This window comes from Mesoplodon densirostris, chromosome 2, assembly GCF_025265405.1.
Source record: "Mesoplodon densirostris isolate mMesDen1 chromosome 2, mMesDen1 primary haplotype, whole genome shotgun sequence".
Lineage (NCBI taxonomy): Eukaryota > Metazoa > Chordata > Mammalia > Artiodactyla > Ziphiidae > Mesoplodon > Mesoplodon densirostris.
The window spans coordinates 43,391,409-43,412,919 of NC_082662.1; the positions used below are offsets into that span (position 1 = coordinate 43,391,409).

At 36.0% G+C, this 21,511-nt stretch overlaps 1 protein-coding gene across 1 annotated transcript in view; it reads right to left on the bottom strand.

The window, feature by feature from the left end:
- The window catches only part of FAF1 (Fas associated factor 1), a 479,002-nt gene that overhangs the window by 131,518 nt on the left and 325,973 nt on the right, over nt 1-21,511 (bottom strand). Inside the window, exons 9-12 of the mRNA XM_060089778.1 lie at nt 15,174-15,269; nt 4,634-4,760; nt 3,605-3,668; nt 2,353-2,434 (exon numbers count right to left, since the gene is read on the bottom strand). Of these exons, the coding sequence (XP_059945761.1) occupies nt 2,353-2,434; nt 3,605-3,668; nt 4,634-4,760; nt 15,174-15,269 (369 nt within the window). The remainder of the gene's footprint in view (nt 1-2,352; nt 2,435-3,604; nt 3,669-4,633; nt 4,761-15,173; nt 15,270-21,511) is intronic.

A 21,511-nucleotide genomic window follows, 5' to 3' on the forward strand; every position in this document is an offset into this window, starting at 1 on the left:
ATATAATAACATTGCTGTACAATGAGAGACTTAATAACCATTAGAAATCCTGTTATAATAAAGTATTCAGCATTACTTACAAAGCATTCTTGCAACAACAACAAAAAAATTGACCTGAATCTAACAAAGCTTTTAGACTTAATAGCCATTTCTCAGGAAATACAGAGATAAAGGAACAAGTTAAATCATATCACAAGGAAACAATCACACAAATCCAGAATCTGGAACAATCTGTAAGTCATCCAGCATGATTCCTTCACAAAGCAAATGTCATAAAAAGGGGTGAGTGGGGGAAAAAAAGCAGGTGTCTGCTTAAAAGGATTTAAGAAATCTAACAACCAAATGTAATTTGTGATCCTTGAGTGGATCACGGTTTTCAAAAAAAGAGCCAACTGGGGAACTTTGAATATGCACTGGATACTAGATGACATTAGGAAATTATTGTTAGTATGTTACATGTGACAATGGTATTGTGATTCTGTAGGGGAATGTCATTATTTTTGGAAAGTGCATGCAGATGTTTTTAGGGGTAAAATATGATGTCTGTGATTCACTTTGAAATGGCTTAGCAAAAAATAATGAATATATAAGAGTATCCTAAATGTTTTATGCAGTTTAAGTTTTAATAACTTCAAAAGTTTAATTGCTAAAGCTCCATTAAAACTTCGGGATGCCCTGTATATAGAAGAAGCAAATATGGAAAAATTTTAGTAATTGTTAAATCTAGGTATAAGGGATTTAGTGCTTATTGTACTACTCCTTTACTTTTTCTGTATTAAAAATTGTTTTAATAAAAGTTAAAATATTATAAAATATAATTAAGTAAATGATTATATAATATTAAAAGGTGAAGATAAGCTGTTTTAACAGGATTTTAACTTGACCAATTTTATATTAAATATGCATGTGCACTCAATGAAATAAATAATAAATATATGGAAAGAACATATAAAGTTAATCTGTGTTAGAATATATTCTTTTAGCTTTTCAGTATCTTCCATAAACCTGTATTTATGGAAACTATAAACCTGTATTACCATAAATATATATTTCTTCAAAAATAAAATCCATTTAATATAGATTTAATAGTTAAAAAATAGATGTTTAAAATTGCCTTTACAATGGGATATTCCACTATTCTTAGGGTAGAGAACAGTTTATGTTTCTTAATCTACTTCATTGAACTATCAATGATAGATCTAAGCTTGATCACTAATTATTGTCTTGGAATTCAATTTTTAAAACCTGTTTAAAATGAATTTTTCTTTCTTTAAGTCAGAGTTTAGGTCAGAGCTTAACATAAGTAGAAACTAGAAATTTCAGAGGCATCCTTGCACTCTATTCTCAAAATCCTTTGTCCTCTTTAATTCCAATAACTTTCCCTCTAACTCCACCTACACCTTATTCCTTCCTTCCTCTCTCTTTTTTTCCTTCATTCATTAAACATACAGAGTATTTACTATGTGTAGGGATGTAAGGTACATCGTCACTGCCAAAAAGAAAATCAAATCTCTTGAGAAGACATATATATAAAAGAGAGAGAATGGATAATTAAAAGCAATGTGTTATCATTGCAAAGTGCTAAAGGGTGGGTGTGGAAGAGTAGGAGTCAACCAGGTAACGACCAGGATGAAAGGTATTCCTGACAGTGGGGCAGCATGAAAAAAGAGTTAGATTATGGGGAAGTACAAATGGCACACTACTGCAAGATTTATTAAGTGTAAGGCAGGAAATGGGAAGAGCTGAAGCTGTAAAGATAGGCAGGAGCCAGATAACTGGGGTCTCGACTATAGTGTCAACATATAAATAGAGCAACCACACAGAATCTTCGCGCTCAAAATGTAACTTCTGATTTCTTGTTACATACTTGGATCTACTTGATTTCAAGATCACACGACCCATTTCTATATTTAAGGAAAAATCTTTTTCTTGTCTAAAATGACTTTTAGGAAAAAATACTACAGTTATAAGATATATACTATTAGATGGAATAATCATTTGGGGAAAAGACTGAAGGACAAATCATTTAGCAAGAAACTGTCAATCACATAACTGAAAAGAATACGAACACGTAGCCTGGTCCCTTCTAAGCATGTCCACCCCTTTCACCCCCTAAAAAAAAAAAAACCCGTTTCAGAGCTTGACAAAGACTTCTGTAAAAGCTAGCAGTACCCTATCATACTACTGCCCCTCTGAAATGGGCAGCTTGGTGATGATTAGGTTAGTAGATGAACCAGAAACAAAATCAAGTCTTCAATCTGAAAAAAACAGAAAACATCAAGCATTGCCTCAGGCCTGGTGGTAAAACTATGGGATATACTTTTTAATCAGAAAAGGTAAGATTCCACTTACATCTCGGGCTTTCACATAGAAGGCCTCTTGAAAAGTTGCTTCTAATGAGCCAATAAAAAATACAGGATGGCAGTCACCATATCTATAGGAAAAATTGTGTCTATTAATTAAAATACATTTCAAATTTACTTCAAATTTCACAAGTCTAACCAATGAGTTTTAAGTAAATGTTGGGGCTAATGTCTCTTAAGTATAGACAAAACATTAAAACATTTCTTTAAAGGGTTAGGAATGGGCTTCATTAGCTTTTTGAACTCTTCTTGGCCTATACCGATATATCAGAACACTGGAATTTTAAGTACATCTAGCAAATGGACTTAATGAGTGCTATGAAACCATGCCATTTACAAGTAGCAATTCCTGGTTACCCACTTCCCTAAGATTTTCCTAGTTACAGTAGCCTTAACTTTCCATTTTAGTTCATTTATTCTCTAACACAGAGGGAAAAAATGGTTCCTTGCTAAGTTTCCAAATTACATTATATCAGAAAATAGAACTAAAGAGAAATATTGTTTACATGAAAATTTAGGTTTAAATATTTAAATCTTTTTAAACACCTCTAGGTGAATCTCAAATGCATAGAAAATTTTATATTACACTATTAAAAGAAGAAATGCTAAATGATTCCAAAACAAAAATTAAAAGAAAAAATTCACTTATATCATTTAAAAATTTTTTTTTTATTCAATATTACTTTTTAAATATTTTGTTTGGGGCTTCCCTGGTGGCGCAGTGGTTGAGAGTCCGCCTGCTGATGAAGGGGACACGGGTTCGTGCCCGGTCCAGGAAGATCCCACATGCCGCGGAGTGGCTGGGCCCGTAAGCCATGGCCGCTGAGCCTGCGCGTCTGGAGCCTGTGCTCCGCAAAGGGAGGCCAAAACAGTGAGAGGCCCGCGTACCGCAAAGAAAAAAAAAAAAAAAAAATTTTTGTTTGTCCCAGGATATACTAAAACTTAGTATCCTATAACCTAGTCCTTTTGGAAATATAGTCAAGATATTAAATTAGTAATCCATTTATTATGCTTCTATAAAGATATAGAGAGAAGATAAATACATCTCTGAAGCGGCACAGTTTACTAGTTATCTGACTTGAATACTCTGTATTCACTATTAGGACTATATATATTGATAAATGTATCCTTTGAATACTTTAAGAAGAAACTGAAAACAATCTAGGATTAAAGTTGCTCCAGAAAAATCACAGTAGCATTAAAAGAACATCAATTTTATATAGTTAATGTCCTAACCCTACCTTGAAGAAAACTCTGCTGTAAATTGTAATAAGGCATCTCCTTCATTTTCTGCGTTTTCTGGCACTAAAAAACAAACAAAAGAAAAAACAAAAACAAAAAACCAAAACAAATAGACACAAAAAACAAACCACATAACATCTAATCCCACATATAAGAAATATATTTAATCAATAAAGAGGAATTAAATTTTAGTTTCTGTGATACATCTGAGGAGACATTTTAACTCGACATACATTAGAAGATTTCATCAAACCTTAAAAAAGAACCTCAAAAAATTTTCAAGCTCATAAATTTTTGAAAACCAGCTGATACAATCCTGCTAGGTGTTGAAAATATGTGCCAGTCATCAATTATGCTTGAAATGACATCTTATGATTAAATTATATAAAAAGTTCTCAAATTATTCTAAAGACTTTATTAATCAGGAAAATAGTCATTTTATGTAAATATCACATCTATTTCTGCCCATGAATGTCCCCTAATTTCACAGAGTAAATGAGCCATTTATGGACTTATTTTAATAGTCATTTTGTATGACTATTATGTAGCACCACTTACGATCCTATACTATGCATCTTGTCAGGTGCAGGTGAGGGAGATGGCACATTTAGTTTACTTCTTTCCTTCCAAAGATGGGTACCAGTGAATGGAAAAGTAATATAACTACTGATAAAACTGATATCTCCAATAAGATGTGTGGTGACAAGTACAGTCACAAAAAGTACAGCTATTTTGTTTATCAATTTCTGGGTTTAAAGTAAAGAGATAAACTCATAGCTAATTATACGTGTGAAACAAAAGTTACATTCCCTTGAGTTTTTAATGAATTTTACTAAAGTATTGGGAATGGTTGGGCTTAAGATCAAAATTCAAGAGGCTCTAGTTCCTATGAATAATGTCTACTTCCTATATTTTCTCTCTCCAAACCTGAAAGTCAGTAAGAGATTTTTAAGTTCATTGTTCCTCATAAGTTTCTGCACTAGGAGGGAGAATTATAATGCTGGACCCAAAGAGCTATTAATACTCACTCATTGGAGATTTCCTCAAGGCAGATGACGCCATGCCGAATACTTCTCCATCATCCACCCCAAATTCGGAAGCATCTTCAAAGTCATCTCCATCACTATCACTAACCATATGAACATCGGTGCTTTGCTATTTAAGGAAAGTCCTATGATTAGTTTCATACTGACTTTAGGAAATCAAATTCCAAAATATAAATTATGTAATTACAATAGGACATTAGCATTATAAAAGTTTTATTAAATAAGAAGCTATTTGCTAGAGTGAAGCTTAATATTTCTCATTTTAAGGCTTACATATATTTCTAATCTTGCTGTGATACCCCTAGACTAAAGGCTGGAGCCTGAGTGAAAAAGAAGAATGCTTACAAACTCAATGAAGACTGGGATTTTTATCTGTTTTACCCCCAGCCTATGGTATACAATTAGGTGCTCAAGAAATATTCGCTCAATAAATGAAGAAACGGGTACAATTAAGAGGTCAGAGATAAACAAGCTATACGAGTCTTTCAAAAAGCTCATGGTAGTCTAAACTTTTGGGCAGAAGTAATGGTAGCATTTAAAAATTTGCCTCTTCCCTACTGCAATGGTTCTCAAATTTCTCATTAGTGAAATATGGTACACTATCCCCACGTGTTATTGGAAGATAACATGAAATACACTATATACGAAAGCTCTTTGTAAACCGAAGGCCATTAAATATGAGATGTAATAATGATGCTTCAATTCAATAAACATTTACTGAGAATTTACTACATGCTGGGCACTAATAAATATGCTCTGTTTATTTTGTTTTCAGCAACGTCCATTGAGATATAAGGTAGTACAATGAAAAACATCAGTTTCAAAATATGAACTTGGCTCCTGATCTCTAAGTTAGAATGGGATTTCAAAAATACTGAGATTTCAAACATTTGAACTGAGTTGTGAATACTGACAAATATTAATGTCTTGGATAAGAAGGGGGTCCCAGCAAGGTATCTGGCTAAGTGCCTATCTATACCATGTTTAATAAATAAAGTCTACAAAGACCACTGAATAAATGAAATTTCTATCTTTCAAAATATGTTGCTATGTACCTAAATTATGAACATGCATTAAAAGAAACTCAGAATCAAAGACTCATGAAACTTGGTTAGAGGGGATGTTAGAGTTCAGTCAGTCATAGAGTCATAGATTTTAAAGCTGGAAGGGATTTTAAAGATCTCTCACTAACAGTTTTCAAAGTTCTTTTCAGAGAGTTACCTCCCTCCCCTAGCCCCAAGCAAAATATTATGTAAAATTATAGTGCATACAATAGATAAAAGTAAGGCCACTCTGGTTGATGCAGGGAGAGGGCAACAAGTAGCCTAATGCTCTTGGCCTTGGCCTTTTCTTCCTCACATCCCTTTGATAGCTGGGGTACCTCTGAAGGCTCTCAGGATATTACGGAACAATTTTTAAAACTATTAATCTAGTGAGTCTAACAGCTCCAAATAAGGAAGGCAAGATATTTACTCCATATGACTCAGCAGGCTTAGCACTTCCTCCTTGGGCATAACCAAGCATTAATGCCCATAATTGTTAACATTTTCCCTCTTACCTTAAAGACAGTTTTCCCAATGGTTTGAATAGAGAAGGAAATGTACATATACTTACTGGATGAATAAAAATGAATGGTCCTTGCCCTAAGCACCTATCTGCTATTCTGACTCTACCACTATTTCTCACAGAAGCCTTGGTTCTACTTGTACTCCTAATGCTACTTTAGTGTTTTGCTTTGTAGAGCCAAGACCTCCTCTTGATTTCAGCAATTCAACAGCATAAAAATTCAAAACCCTTTCTCATTTCAAAACAGTGAAGGAGCCTCCCCTTCAAAATAACACATTTACTAGGACTATAACTGTACTTGAATTCCATCTGTTTCAGGTAGGCAAATATCTGGAGCATGAACTTCCTTTGAATTCTTAAATGGGTAAAGGCTCAGGATCTAAAAGGTACACTACACATTCCTTTAGGATACTTAGCCAGGTTTGCAGGCAAGTGGAAAGAAACAAAAGTCCAGTATGACAAACTTTCTCACATCTTTTGTCAGCTAGGCTATCATCTCAGCCTTCACTTAGTCTTGCCTAGTACTCACCCTCCCTTAAAGAGGCATTAGATTAAGGTTTGGAAGACACAGGGATGAAAAAGAAAGGAACTGTTCTATATATCATCTTTTTTTTTTCTCACTGCTTTTACCTTACTCCCCCACATCTATCCTCTTTCTTCTAATCCAGCTTTCAGTCAAATAATAGCCCCTTTCCATAATAAGAGGACTAGGACAGTGATTTTAATTTTGTGCCTATGTAACACATTATTTAGTCTTCACAAAGTACAGAATTCCCAACTGTCTTAAGATCCCAGAAAACAAAATCCTACAACAACATCTTCAAAGGGAGGTATCTAAAAAGCCGATTTTGTTGAAAAAAAGTATATTTTGAATATGAATTATTGAAGTATCTGCAAGAATGAGCTACTTAATTATGTATAAGGAACTCCCAATCCCTTTCTTATCAGTCATCTAACAGGTTAGGAAAATCTTTTTCTAAAAAATGAGATAAACAACCTTTTTTCATTAATGTTTGCTGATGAGAATAGATAATCTCTTGGTTCAGTCATGGTTGCTCTAAAATTCTTTAAAACCAGAGAAGCTATTTATTCAAAAATTTTTAAAAGGTAAAAAAATTAGTGATTCTGGGCTTCCCTGGTGGTGCAGTGGTTGAGAGTCCGCCTGCCGATGCAGGGGACACGAGTTCGTGCCCCGGTCTGGGAAGATCCCACATGCCGCGGAGTGGCTGGGCCTGTGAACCATGGCCGCTGAGCCTGCGCGTCCGGAGCCTGTGCTCCGCAACGGGAGAGACCACAACAGTGAGAGGCCCGCGTACCGCAAAAAAAAAAAAAAAAAAAAAAAAAAATTAGTGATTCTATTTTGGCTCTCTATTGCATTCATTTATTCCCTTTATCATTTACCATACATTCATAAACCCTACTAAATGCTACATTGCCTGGACTTGAGTGAAAGATATACAGTGTATGTTCTCTCAAGGAATACTATATATATATATATAGATAGATAGATAATTATAATACCTAACAATAAGTGTTATGACAGGTAAGTTCAGAGGAGAGCACCTAAATTATTGGGAGTGGGAGGAATCAGGGCAAACTTCTTAGAAAAGATGATAACCAAACTGCTTGAGACAAAAATTTAGAACTCATACATGCATAAGACAAGCTTATAATTGAAGCTGATATTTCTTTCACCAACTACTTACTATGTCAAAGAACCAGGTTAAAAGCTTGGGGTACAGAGAGAAAACATGGTTCCAAATTTCAAGAAGTTCCCATTTTAAAGGAAGCTATATTTAGTTGCAAATATGTCTTTTCCAGTGTGTTAAGAGATACAATAAAAGTATAAGCAAAGACTATTGGAGAATAAAGGAAAGAGTGATTAATTACTTTAGAAGACTGTGCAAGGCCTGACGCAAGTGCTAATATTTAACCCATATCTTTAAAAAAGATATCAGTGTTGTGGAGTGTATGTAATGGAAGATTGGTGGGGAGGGAGTTGTACTCTAGGCAGAGAAAAAACACAAGCAAGAAACTGGATATTTTAAAAATTAATAAAGAATTCCAAAAAACAAACTGAATTATCAGCTCTATGTATGGAAGAGGAATGTGGACTGGCTATAAGGCCAGACAGTTTTCATGAAACTAGATTGTAGTAGTCCTTAAATTGGTACACTAAGGTATTTGGACTTTACTCTGATGGCAATAGGGAAATCATTAAAGGTTTTTAGGCGGAGGACTGTTCAAGGGAACAATTCTGATGGGTGTGTGTGTGTGTGTGTGTGTGTGTGTGTCTGCATGTGCATGTGCACGCATGCGCGTGTGTTTGTGGTGGTTTGGCAGCATATGGCAGATTAGACTTGAAGACATGAGAAGAGATACTTATTTCAATGTTCCAAGTGAAAGGATTTGAGAGCCTATACTTTAGTAGTAGTGGGAATTCAATGAAGGGGACAGGCTTAAAATATACTTCAGTAGAACTGATAGGAATTGTCGACCAATTAGATTTGAGGATAAAAAAATGAAAGAGGCATATGAAACAAAATTTCTAGTTTGGGTGACTGAGTGGTAGGGAAGGTCAGGTTTGGTGAGGAAGCATATTGTGGCCAGTTCTCAGATAGAATACATTTGAGGAAGCTGTAGGGCATCCAGGTAAAAACATCTAGTAGGCAACTGGAAAAAAAAATCTTTTTAGGAGCTCAAGAAAGAGGCCCAGAAAAGATTTAGATTTTGAAATAATCAGCAGATAAATAATAGTAGAGGCTACAGAAATGAGTAAGATCATTCAGTTAAAAAATAAAGGAAGGACAGTGATAAGGATAAAAGTTTACAGAATATATATTTCAATTGGTGAAGAAAGAGAAACAGTAAAAGAGATGGAAAGTTAACTGTCAAAGATTAGAAAGGCAATTAAGAGAAAGAATATGAGAAGTAAGGTATGAGAAAATCTCAATGGAGACAAGCAATGTAAACAGATTCAGTAGGATGAGAATTAAGAAAGAGACAGTTATGGCACTATGACAAAAAAAAAAACAACACAGCACAACAAACAAACCTGGATTTATAATCAAAAGACCTAGTGTTAAAAAAAAAAAAAAGACCTAGTGTTGAATACTTTGCCATTTTCTGTATGGCTTTGGGCAAGCACCATTGCATCACCACTGTAGAAGATGACCCACAGAGTTGGCTGTGAAAGTGAAAAAAGGTGGCATAGCGTGGTATTTTATAAAAACTATTTTTTCCTGTCCCATACTTCTTTTTACTGAAGTATAGTTGATGTACAATATTATATGTTACAGGTGTACAACATAGTGGTTCACAACTTTTAAAGGTTATATTCTATTTATAGTTATTATAAAATATCACCTATATTCCCTGTGTTGTATAATATATCCTTGTAGCTTATTTTATATGTAGTAGTTTGTACCTCTTAATCCCCTACCTCTGCCTTGGCCCTCCCTTCCCTCTCCCCACTGGTAACCCCTAGCTTGTTCTCTATATCTGTGAGTCTGCTTCTTTTTTGTTATATTCACTAGTTTGTTGTATTTTTTAGATTCCACACGTAAGTGATATCATATAGTATTTGTCTTTCTCTGTCTTATTCCATTTAGCATAATACCTTCCAAGGCCATCCATGCTACTGCAAATGGTAAAATTTCATTCCTTTTTATGGCTGAGTAGTATTCCATTGTGTGTGTGTGTATACACACACGCACACACCAGGACCCCTGGGCTGGAGAGCTCATTGTGGGGCTCAGAACTTACTCCTGTGGGAGAACTTCTGCAATGTAATTATTCTCCAGTTTGTGAGTCGCCCACCTGGGACTATGGGACTTGACTATATCATGAGTCTGCCCCTCCTACCCATCTCATTGTAGTTTCTTCTTTAGGTCTTTAGTTGGAGGAGATCTTTTCTGGTAGGTTCCAGTCTTCTTCATCAATGGTTATTCTGCAAATAGTTGTGATTCTGGTGTGCTTGTGAGAGGAGGTGAGCTCAGGGTCTTTCTACTCCGCCATCTTAGCCGATCTCCCAAAAACTATTATCTGTCTCTAAAAGTTAAATTCAATTTTAGTCACTCCGTAGAAAGAAGCCACATTGTAGTGAGTTAAGTAAATAGACAATGAAGAAATAGAGTCAGCCGGTACAGATTACTCTAAGAAGCTTGACTGTGAAAAAAAAGAACAGATGAGCTAACGCATGAAGGGGAGCTAAGTTTGAAGGAATATATATATATATTTTTAGGATGAGAAGATCTGAACATATTCTTAAGATGAAGAGAAGGAACCAGTAGAGAGGGAGAGGATAAAAATGCAAGAGAGAGCCCTTAGCCCTCTCATATTGTGGGAGAGGCTAGTGGGGGTAGGATCAAGATAATGGGCAGAACATAAACTCTAATAGCAAACACCTCAACTAACAAATTAGGGTAAAAAATTTGATGCTGTCATAAAAATATCCTAATTTGAACAGTCAAAAAGGAAAGGATCATAAAAATCTTGATATATCAGATCAGTTGGGACAGTTTCAAAGAATAGCAGGTCCCTCTATGACTGGAATAAACAGTTTTTGTCTTGGGTTGACAATGAGCATTAATAAGGGTGAGGAGATGGGTTTTGGGGGAGACATGGTAAGTTCAGTTTTATACAGAGTGAATCTGTAGTGGACATTCAGATGGAGATGCTCAGGAGGAACTGAGTTATTATTTAGCTTGTCTGCCTGTGGTGAGTGTGGCATTGTACCCATAGGCAAACAAGTTACATACTTGTCTCAACAAGTTTTAAAAACTGAAACACAGATTTTTGGCAACTATCTGCATTCAATTTCATTTTGATAGGTACAAGCTCCTTTACAGAAAGACTGTGCTTTTTCCACAGCCATATTCCCAGCACTTATGCCAGTGTCAGATGTAGAGTAGGTATGTAATCAGAATTTATCGAATGACTACTGATTGAATCTTTTCTGTCATTTAAGCCATAACCTACATATCCATATCTCCTCCCTCTTCCTTCTCCCACAGATCCTATCAGTTACCAATCCTACTGATTTTCCCTTCAAAATATATCCTGAATCCATTTCCTTCTCTCTTTTTTTAACTAGTGATGTTCTAGTTGAGGGTCTCATTATCTTCTGCCTGTACTAGCACAATAGATTCATATCTGATTTCTCTGTCTCCAGTCTTGCTTCCTTTACATCTAGCCTCTGCATAGCAAAGTGCTTTTCTCTAAAATGTCCATTTGGGAAAATAAAAAAAAATCATTCCCCACTTAAAAGCCTTCTGTGCCTGCTCAGAGTTCAAGTTTCCAACTTGACATACAAGACCTATTCACCATTGTCTCATCTTTTATCTTTCTTTGTCTCGCACTTTAGTTTTATTTTTTTTTTTACAAAGTTCTTTTTTTTTTAAAGTCTTTATTGAATTTGTTGCAATATTGCTTCTGGTTTTTTTTTTTTATGTTTTGGTTTTTTGGCCCAGGGCATGTGGGATCTTAACTCCCTGACCAGGGACTGAACATGCACCCCCTGCATTGGAAGGCGAAGTCTTAACCACTGGACCGCCAGGGAAGTCCCCTCCCACTTTATTTTGCATGAACAAACTGCACTCATGTCACCCCATATACTACATTATATCATGCTATTTCCTCTGAATGGAATACTATTTCCATGTTTCTTCATTTGTCTGACTGTGACTCATTCTTTTAATTCGATTTGGATGTCAACTGCTGTAGTTCCCTCCTCCCTCCGCTCCTTCTTCTTTTTAAAAAATATTCATTCACAGATATTTATTCTGTGGCTGGTATATACCAGGTACTTTATTTTATTTTATTTTGCTTTTTATAAATTTATTTATTTCATTTATTTTATTTTTGGCTACATTGGGTCTTCATTGCTGCACAAGGACTTTCTCTAGTCGTGGCGAGTGGGGGCGACTCTTCGTTGCAGTGCATGGGCTTCTCATTGTGGTGGCTTCTTTTGTTGTAGAGCATGGGCTCTAGGCACGTGGGCTTCAGTAATTGTGGCACGCGGGCCCAGTAGTTGTGGCTCGCAGGCTCTAGAGCGCAGGCTCAGTAGTTGTGGTGCATGGGCTTAGTTGCTCCGCGGCATGTGGGATCTTCCCGGGCCAGGGCTTGAACCTGTGTCCCCTGCATTGGCAGGCAGATTCTTAAACACTGTGCCACCAGGGAAGCCCCTCAGGCATTTTACTAGGTGTTAGGGCTACAGAGATAGATGAGGCAGACAAGCCTTTTGCCTAAAAACATTCCTGAAGGTTATAAAACCCTTCCCCCCATACATGTGCTCCCCTAGTATCTTATGCTTATCTCACTTTTCTCATTAGTTATATAATATGAAATTTTCAGTTTATATTCATTTAACTAGCACATAGTAAGTATTCAATAGACATCTCTGTAACTGAAAATATAAATCAATAGTTTTAACATCAACTATATTTTAAATTTCTTTTTTTGTTATTCTTGGAATACCCCTCCTGCTCCTCCACTATCAACTGAGGATTGGACAACTCCTAAGGAACCTGGGTCCAGGGGGTCCCTATACTGTCCCACCCAAGCATCCATGATGAGGAGAGATAGGTACCTATCTAGGTACCCAGAAATATGGGAAGGTCATTGAAAGGGGGCTCAGGAGCAAGGGGAGGATGGGAAGAAAAGAGAGAATATTAAATTATCATAAGGAAAATGTATTTGCAGGGCTAGAAGGAGGACGTAAGAAACAAAATTCTCCCAGTTAAAGAACACATAACCACAATGCATAAAATTCAAAACCTGAATTTAACTGCTGGTCTCAATTATCTTCTTCCTAACTCAAGGCTGAAGACAGTCAATAGCAAAATGGTAATTATCTTGAAATACATGAAGTCATATAAGAGAAGGGTTAAAACCAGAAGAAAGAAGCCGAAGCACTGGGTGGAAGCTACAAGGTCACAGTTTCCAATTTAATATAAGGTTGATATCAACAGACAGAGATGCTCAACAATGGAACTGGTTGCTTCATGAGGACAGAAACCTGCCATTGGAGATAAAACACAGATATATTTTGAGTGAGCTCCTTTAGCACACAGATTGTGATCCTAATGTTTGGCATGAAGAAGACATTAAAAAAATGTTTAAATGAATGAGGGATGAATGGATGGGAGAGTGTAAATCAAATTTTAAAAATCCCTTCCAGTTTTATAATTCTATGACAACATAAAAACCAAGTCACAGCTTCTTTCCTGTTTCTCACCAGTCCCCTGGAGGAAGTGGTATTTACAGTTAGCCAGGGAAGGAAAAATAATGGACTCATCCCAGATAATCAGATTTAAAGATATTCCCAAGGGTGGCTGTTTTAGTTTTGCAAAGCTCCTAACCCTATTCTACCTTCTTCCATAATTAATCTAAAGTGTATGCCAGCCTCAAAAATGCTAGTCCTCAATATATGGCATTGACTTCTTTCCACTGAAGGGATTGCCCATATAACACATATAATGGTGAGGGTGAAAAAAGGAAATAAAATGAAGTGAAACAGTTAACTGTCATATCTCAGAGCATAGAATAATTAAGAATTTTGGGTGGAGCTAGTTGGCTCCCTTTTAATGTTAGCAGATTTATCCATTAAAGAGTTGATGCATAACGTACTTTAGTCATTAAGAATATACTCAAGCACTAGAAGGAAATATTTCAATAAATTATTTCTGGCAACTTCTGCCAAGCAATGAAACCCTATCATTTTTCCTTTCATGAGGAATTAGTGAGATAAAGTGCTGGAAAAAACGGTGTGGGCTCTTTAAAGGAAATTAACATTTTTAGAGTCTCAAGGAAACAGTACAGTAGTATTTGCAGTAGGAAGAAAACCTCCCTTCTTTGTGGATTTCCAAAAACCGAGTAGCAAATTATCATTTTCACAAGATGATCATAGACTAGAACTTCACTTATGCAGTCCCTTTTCTCTTTCACATATTTAAACGATATAAGTACTTATTCAGAGGATGGCTGCAGAAGTCCTGTGGCAGCTTCCATAATGAATGTCTAAAATACATAAGTTTAAATAAATATTTTGCAACCATATTTTGCATAGAATGTAAGTGGGAAAAGGTTTTACTGGACGAGCTCAAGCTTTTGAATACTTGGATCAGGTACTAGCCTAAAAAACACTGGTATAAATAAAGTTTTTTGTACTATTTATTTATGACCTCTGTTGCATGCACTTTTTAAGTCATGGTGATGATTTTTCCTAGTACAGAGTAGCAGCTTAATAAATACTTTTAAAACAGATAAACTGTAATGTCCATGCTCTCTTTCCCATTCCCTTATAACCAAAGTCATGGTTGGACACAATGCTATTGTAGCCAAGGAAAAGATACTGTCTTTTAATATAGTTCAGACCCACAAAGACACATGCAGGCATATCACATACATAAACATGTTCAATGTCCTTGCTCCTCTTTGTTTCTACAGCACCCTGTATGCACTGCCATCACTGCATTTATTACATTATGTCATTATTATTGGTTTACTAATTTATCACCTTTGACTGAGCACCTTGGTATAGGTACATTGTTATTCATCTTTGTTACCTAGTATTGAGGACAATGTCTGGCTCATAGAAGGTGCTTCAACTCAATGAGTTAAAAGACCTTCAGGATGAATCCTAATAAATGTACTGAACTATATGGTCAGCAGCAAAGAAAATTCCTTTGTTAACCTGACAGTTCTAAGTAAAAATTATTTCAACCAATCCACCCAAATTCTGTCTGTTTGAAACATGAAACTTACGGAACAAGAAGGAGCACATTAGCAATAATCTCGCATGGAAAGTTTCTGCCTTTAAGAATTTACTGAGACTTTATTCACGCTACATTAACTTTATCTATTCACTGCTGTGGCAGATAAAAAAGAATAGGAAGTGGGCATGTGAGTGGAGGATAGGCCTTCTGTTCAATGAAAAGCAAGCAAACAGGCTTACCTCTTCGGATTGCTCCCGGGTCTGTGCAGGTGAAGATCTTCTTCCCACTGTAAGTCGATGGCATGGATAAGAGAGCCCTGATTCAGCAAGACACATCTGCAAAAAGTAGAATACACCATTTGTAAACAAAATGAAGTCATATTTCACAAAAAAATTTTACTTTTCAGGTATTTTCTATTATTTCTGAAGCAAGATTAGAAAGTTCACTCTAGTAGCCTAGGCATTACATTCAAAGGAAGGCTTTGAAATTTTGAAAATTTTTCCATATACAGATGTTACAACAGCAAGGCTATTTTTCATTAGACAATAGACTGGAGCTCCAGGAAACTGTAACAAGCCTAAAGTAAAGCTAATCATATACACCTCCCCACCCCAGCATGTCTGTTACTTTTCTGATTAGTAGAATAACACCTCCATTTCCCAATTCCCAGGGCAGTACTTTATAAATCTATTTTGAACGGTACTTGAAGAGTGTTTGCCGAAGGCATTAAAAAAAAAACAAACACATTTCTATACATGGTAACAATGTCATTTATGCTCTAATCAATATTAATCCACAATTTCAGATCATTATAGCTGATGAGTCTATAATATATGTAAAGCACCTAGCACAGTAGCTGGCACACAGACATTCAGTTTTATTACCATTATGATCTAAAACGCTAACTAAATTTAGCCAAAACAATGAAAGTAATATATATTTATTTCTATCGAATTTTATTTTGGGTCTGATATTAAATAACTATTTTGAGATTTAAATTAAATTTAGGAAAATATGAATGCATATCACTTTTGTCTGCATAAAAATATTAAAACAATATTAAATAGCCAAAAGACGGTATTTTTCTTTGGTGTTAGTAAAATGACACACATTTAATGTAATGATGATATACAGTGAAGTTCCTTTTATTATTGTTAGAAATAAAATAGGGTATCCACTAGCACACTGAAAGCATTCATTGTAACTTTGGGGGAGGTGTGAATTAAATTGATATATGAGGAAACCCAAATATCTGTAAATTCATAGGGACCAGACACGATAGTGGGTCAGTCCTAACTATAATTCAAACGTGTTATAATTAGGCTAATTATCTGAAGACAAATACTGGAATGGAAAATGCAAATGTCACCTAAATATCCAGGTATTTTCAATCATTTATGGTGTGCACTGTCATATAGATTACACAGATAAAAATCATGTGTTTTTTTATTGTTATCTTTCCTTTAGTCTCATTGGAGGTTTTTGTTTGTTTGCTTTTGCACCTAGATATTTTGGCATTGTACTTTACAAATGCTAGAAGGCCTGATTAATAAAATAAATAAATAAAAGCAAAACTGCAATGACTGTCATTTCTATTCAATCATATCCATCAAAATAATTGTCACTATTAGCTCAATTTATTTCATTTCAGTACAAATAAAAGCAAAGCTAAGCTGGATAAGAAGCACAGGCAAAATTTCAAGACACGCTGCCTTCATTTTTTCATTTGAAAAGAGTTCTCCTCCCTCACTCTGAAATCCTCTGGTAATGAAATAGTAATGATGGTAAATGTCACTGACAATCAAAAGCAGTGTAGAGTAATGGAAAGAGAACTGGAAGAGCCAGAAAAATCTCAATTTAAGTACCACGTAGCTTCCTGATCTTGGAAAAGTCATTTCTCTGTTCTAAGCTAGAGTTCCCTCTTCTATTAACTGAGGTGAGTAATCCCTGCCCTAACTACCTCAATGGACTTTTGAAAGGGTTAAAAAGAATAAGATAAGAAAAGATGGCTTTGAAACTATACTGAAATAGGCAGAAGAGCTGTTATCACTCCAATGGTCATTATTTTTAGGACCTGGCGAAGAGGAATGGTGATTAACTTCCACTGTCACTACCTCTGCATACAGAGCAATTGTAAATTAAAAGAGGACATATTTTGGGAGGAGCTGGAGGAAGGCGCTCACTAAAGTACATGGTACTACAAATGGGCTGGCTCTTTAATGGGCTTGTCTCCACAGTTATCAATATTAACCTTCCCCATAGCTACTAAAATTCCTGAAGAGGACAGTGGCCAGCACTTTCTCCTTAGTCTATAGCTGAACAAGCAGGCCTCACTCTACACTGAGGAAATTAAAGGGTCAAGAATTTCTATGTGCCCGGCATTGATTAAATATAAGGTATAGTGTCTGTTTTAAGGGAACAGATATACCAGTCAGGGAGACAAGAGATACACATAGGAACAGAGACAGAAAAAGGAATACAAATGAGTCAAGCTGGACTTATATCACAGTCTCAGTAGAGCTGGGGACCCCTTGGAAGGGACAATAGTTACTTAGAGAGTGATTTCAAGAAGTTAGGGCTACAGTAAAGGTTTGCTGGGACTCATGACCAAAGCTATAACAGATGTGAAGTCAGAAGGCGGAGGTTCCAGGCTGTCTAAAGCACTCAACGACAATGGGCAAAATCACTTAGAATTTCTGTACTTCAGTTTTCTTACTTAGAAAATGGTGTATTACAATTGTTCTATTTCTCTCACAGAGTTGGTATGAAGATCCAATAAGATAATGTATGTGAAATCAAATGGTTATGTAATTGTAAATAACCAATATTATTATCATTGGAGTATTTATTTTGCAAGAAATTACAAAAAGAAATTTCTAGGTTTGTTTGACTAGAAATTTGCAGGTTTGTTTGACTTTATAGTTGAAAATTTACATTTAGATTTACATACATCATATTAGTTAATTAACCTCTACATAATGGTAATCTTTCAATCACAAGATTGCTTTAACCTACTTTTTCACCAACCTCTCCCAATCCTTAAGTATCCAGAAGATTATACCCCCAGGTGTGCGGCAAGTATGTAGAATTAAACAGTAAAATAAAGGAATCTTGACTTTATCCTATATTGAATTTTTGAACCCATTTTGAATCTCTGCATCTGCCATGATGGGAAGTCAAAGAATTAAGTCTAATATTGCCAGAAAAAAACTGAATAAAGAGTTGAAATAGATTTTGAAGTGAGTCACAGTCCTTCACTGTACTAGGTTAAAGCAGTTTTTCCCCAGAAAGTAACACTGTGAGTTATACTCTTTCGTTACATACTTGAACTTGCATATTTAAACACATTGGTGGGGTGGAAAAATTTGTAAACTGGTAATCTCTAGGAACAGAAATACTCAATAAAGGCCTTCTATATAAAGAACAATGATCCCCATTTGAGCGAATACCATAAATTTAAGCTTGAAATTATACTGGAAATAAACACAGACCTTTGCTATGTAATGAATAAGAATACAGATAATATTTGTAACTGAAAAGTGGAGAGGACAAAAAAACCTGTAAGTCTAGCTTAATACTGTAGAAGGTTCTATGAGGGCAAGAACAGGGCCTGTCTAGTTCTCTCCTAAGCTTATCATTAAGAAAATTGTTAACAATCCCTACAGTTGAGTGAAAAAAGAAAAATATCCCTGAGATTAAAATAAATGGCTCTAATGTACATGGAAATCAGATATGAGTATTATGAAACCTAAAAAATATAAATTGTAGGAGAGACACAGAATCAAAGAAATTCCATAAGACACTTATATACCTAAAATACCAAAATATAAGTTTAGGTCGTATCTAAAATTCTTCCTCCGAAAAGGCTGCCTTATATTTGTGTTTACAAAGGTTCTCATATTACAGAGTGCTCCCTCAAATACTTTAATTTTAACTACAATAGACTGTTTGGGAAAAACAAATTAGCCCTTCCCCTCTCCTGTCAATGATGCTTCAGGTGCTTACAGAGCTCATCTGTCAGAATTGGTTAATAAAAGAGACAAGGATATTTAACACCAATTTCATGATTATTCTTAGAGGTATAATCTCACAACTGCAAGTGTTGGAAGTCCTTATAAATAAGCCTTTGAAAGATATTCTGGAAAATGTCTTGGGGAGATGATGAATATACACCTATAAGACAGATGAAACTAAACAAATAAAAAACAAAAAAACCATAGCTGCCCTAATGATACATAATAGAGATAGTATTAGACTAGTACTTTCTCACAGGGTTGGGATAAGCCTGAGCTAATATGTGTAAAGCATTAAGAACAATGCCTAGCCCACAGTAGATGCTCAACAAACACTCTTTTTGTTATTCTGTGAATGAGTACTTGTGGCTTGGGATAAAATGACCAGTAAGAAAATAACACTGATTCAAAATAATGCTAAATTAATGAATTAATTTGACAAGTATAATTCTACTACATTAACACAAAAAGCTTATATATTTTAAACTGTTCAACAAACTCCTCTTTACAAAAATAAGCAATTTTACGGTATTTACATTTTAAAAATAAGACCACATTTTTAAGCATGATAGCCACTGTAGGCAAGAATTCAAGCTGATTCTTCTTGTCAGCTGATGACTGAAAGTGTAACAGGGAAGAACAAATGTGACCCCATATTGGATCTGTTTCTTTTACTTTAACCTCTGTATTCTGCTTTTTCTACAAGTTTGGAATGTTGCCTATAGCCTGAAAATATACATGATAGCCCATTCTCAAGGCTCTGATCTTCAAAGGTATAAAACGTTTCCATTCATATACAGATAAAAAGCTGCAGAACAGAAAATAACATTTGTCTTGTTGGAGGTTTACAGGAACACTGTGACTGGACCTATCTACGTGGACAGCTGCAAGAACAAAGGATTCCGGGACTAAGAAGTTTGCAACAACCAACAACACCCCTCCCCTTTTAGTATAAAGGAAGTCTGAATTCTAACTCAGGTAAGATGGTTCTTTGGGACACTAGTACACCATCTTCTCGGCCTGCTGGCTTTCCAAATAAAGTCACTATTCCTTGCCTCAACAACTCGATTTATTGGCCAGTCATGTGGTGAGCAGTATGAGCTTGGACTCAGTACCATAAGGATGTCAAATTTGTTTTTAAATTAGACTTGAAGAGGGCTTCCCTGGTGGTGCAGTGGTTAAGAATTCGCCTGCCAATTCAGGGGACATGGGTTCGAGCCCTGGCCTGGGAAGATCCCACATGCCGTGGAGCAACTAAGCCTGTGAGCCACAACTACTGAGCCTGAGCTCTAGAGCCCGCAAGCCACAACTACTGAGCCCACGTGCCACAACTACTGAAGCCTGCATGCCTAGAGCCTGTGCTCCGCAACAAGAGAAACCACCGCAGTAAGAAGCCCACGCACTGCAACAAAGAGTAGCCTCCGCTTGCCGCAACTAGAGAAAGCCCACGCGCAGCAACAAAGACCCAACGCAGACAAAAATAAATAAATAAATAGATAAATTTATTTAAAAAAAATTAGACTTGAAGAAAAATGACCAAAATCAAGTAAATCTGCAGTGTTAATAAATAATCTAAGGAAAATGCAGGCACTTAAAAAATTCTTGTGGATTGTTAAAAGCAACTCTTTCTATTTAATAACAGGAGACAGGTGAATGTAGCATGGACCTTTTGAATTAATAATATGTATTTAAAGTTCATCTATGTCTTTTCATGAATTGAGAGCTCATTTCTTTTTAGTGGGGAATAATATCCCATTGTCTGGATGTACCAGTTTATTTCTACATTCACCTACTGAAGGACATCTAGGTTGCTTCCAGGTTATGGCAATTATGAATAAAGCTTCTATAAACATCTGTGTATAGGTTTTTGTGTGGACATAAGTTTTCGACTCCCTTGGGTAAATACCAAGGAGCACAATTACTAGATCATATGGTAAGAGTATATTTATTTTTGTAAGAAACTGCCAAACTGTCTTCTAAGTGGCTGTACCATTTTGCATTCCCACCAGCAACAAATGAGAATTCCTGTTGCTCTACAACCTCACCAGCATTTGGTGTTGCCAGTGTGCTGGATTTTGGCCATTCTAATAAGTGTATAGTGGTATATCACTGTTATTTTAATTTGCATTTCCTGATGACATGTGATGTAGCATCTTTTCCTATGGTTTTTTGTCATTTGTGTATATTCTCTGGTGAGGTGTCTCCTAAGGTCTTTGGCCCATTTTTTTTTTTTTTAAATGTTGGGGGTTGGAGTTTTATTGATTTGTTTATTTATTTTTGCTGTGTTGGGTCTTCGTTTCTGTGCGAGGGCTTTCTCTAGGTGCGGCGAGCTGGGGCCACTCTTCATCGCGGTGCGCGGGCCTCTCACTATCGTGGCCTCTCTTGTTGCGGAGCACAGGCTCCAGACGTGCAGGCTCAGTAGTTGTGGCTCATGGGCCTAGTTGCCCCGTGGCATGTTGCCCCCAGACCAGGGCTCGAACCTGTGTCCCCTGCATTAGCAGGCAGATTCTCAACCACTGCGCCACCAGGGAAGCCCTGGCCCATTTTTTTAACTGAGTTGTTTG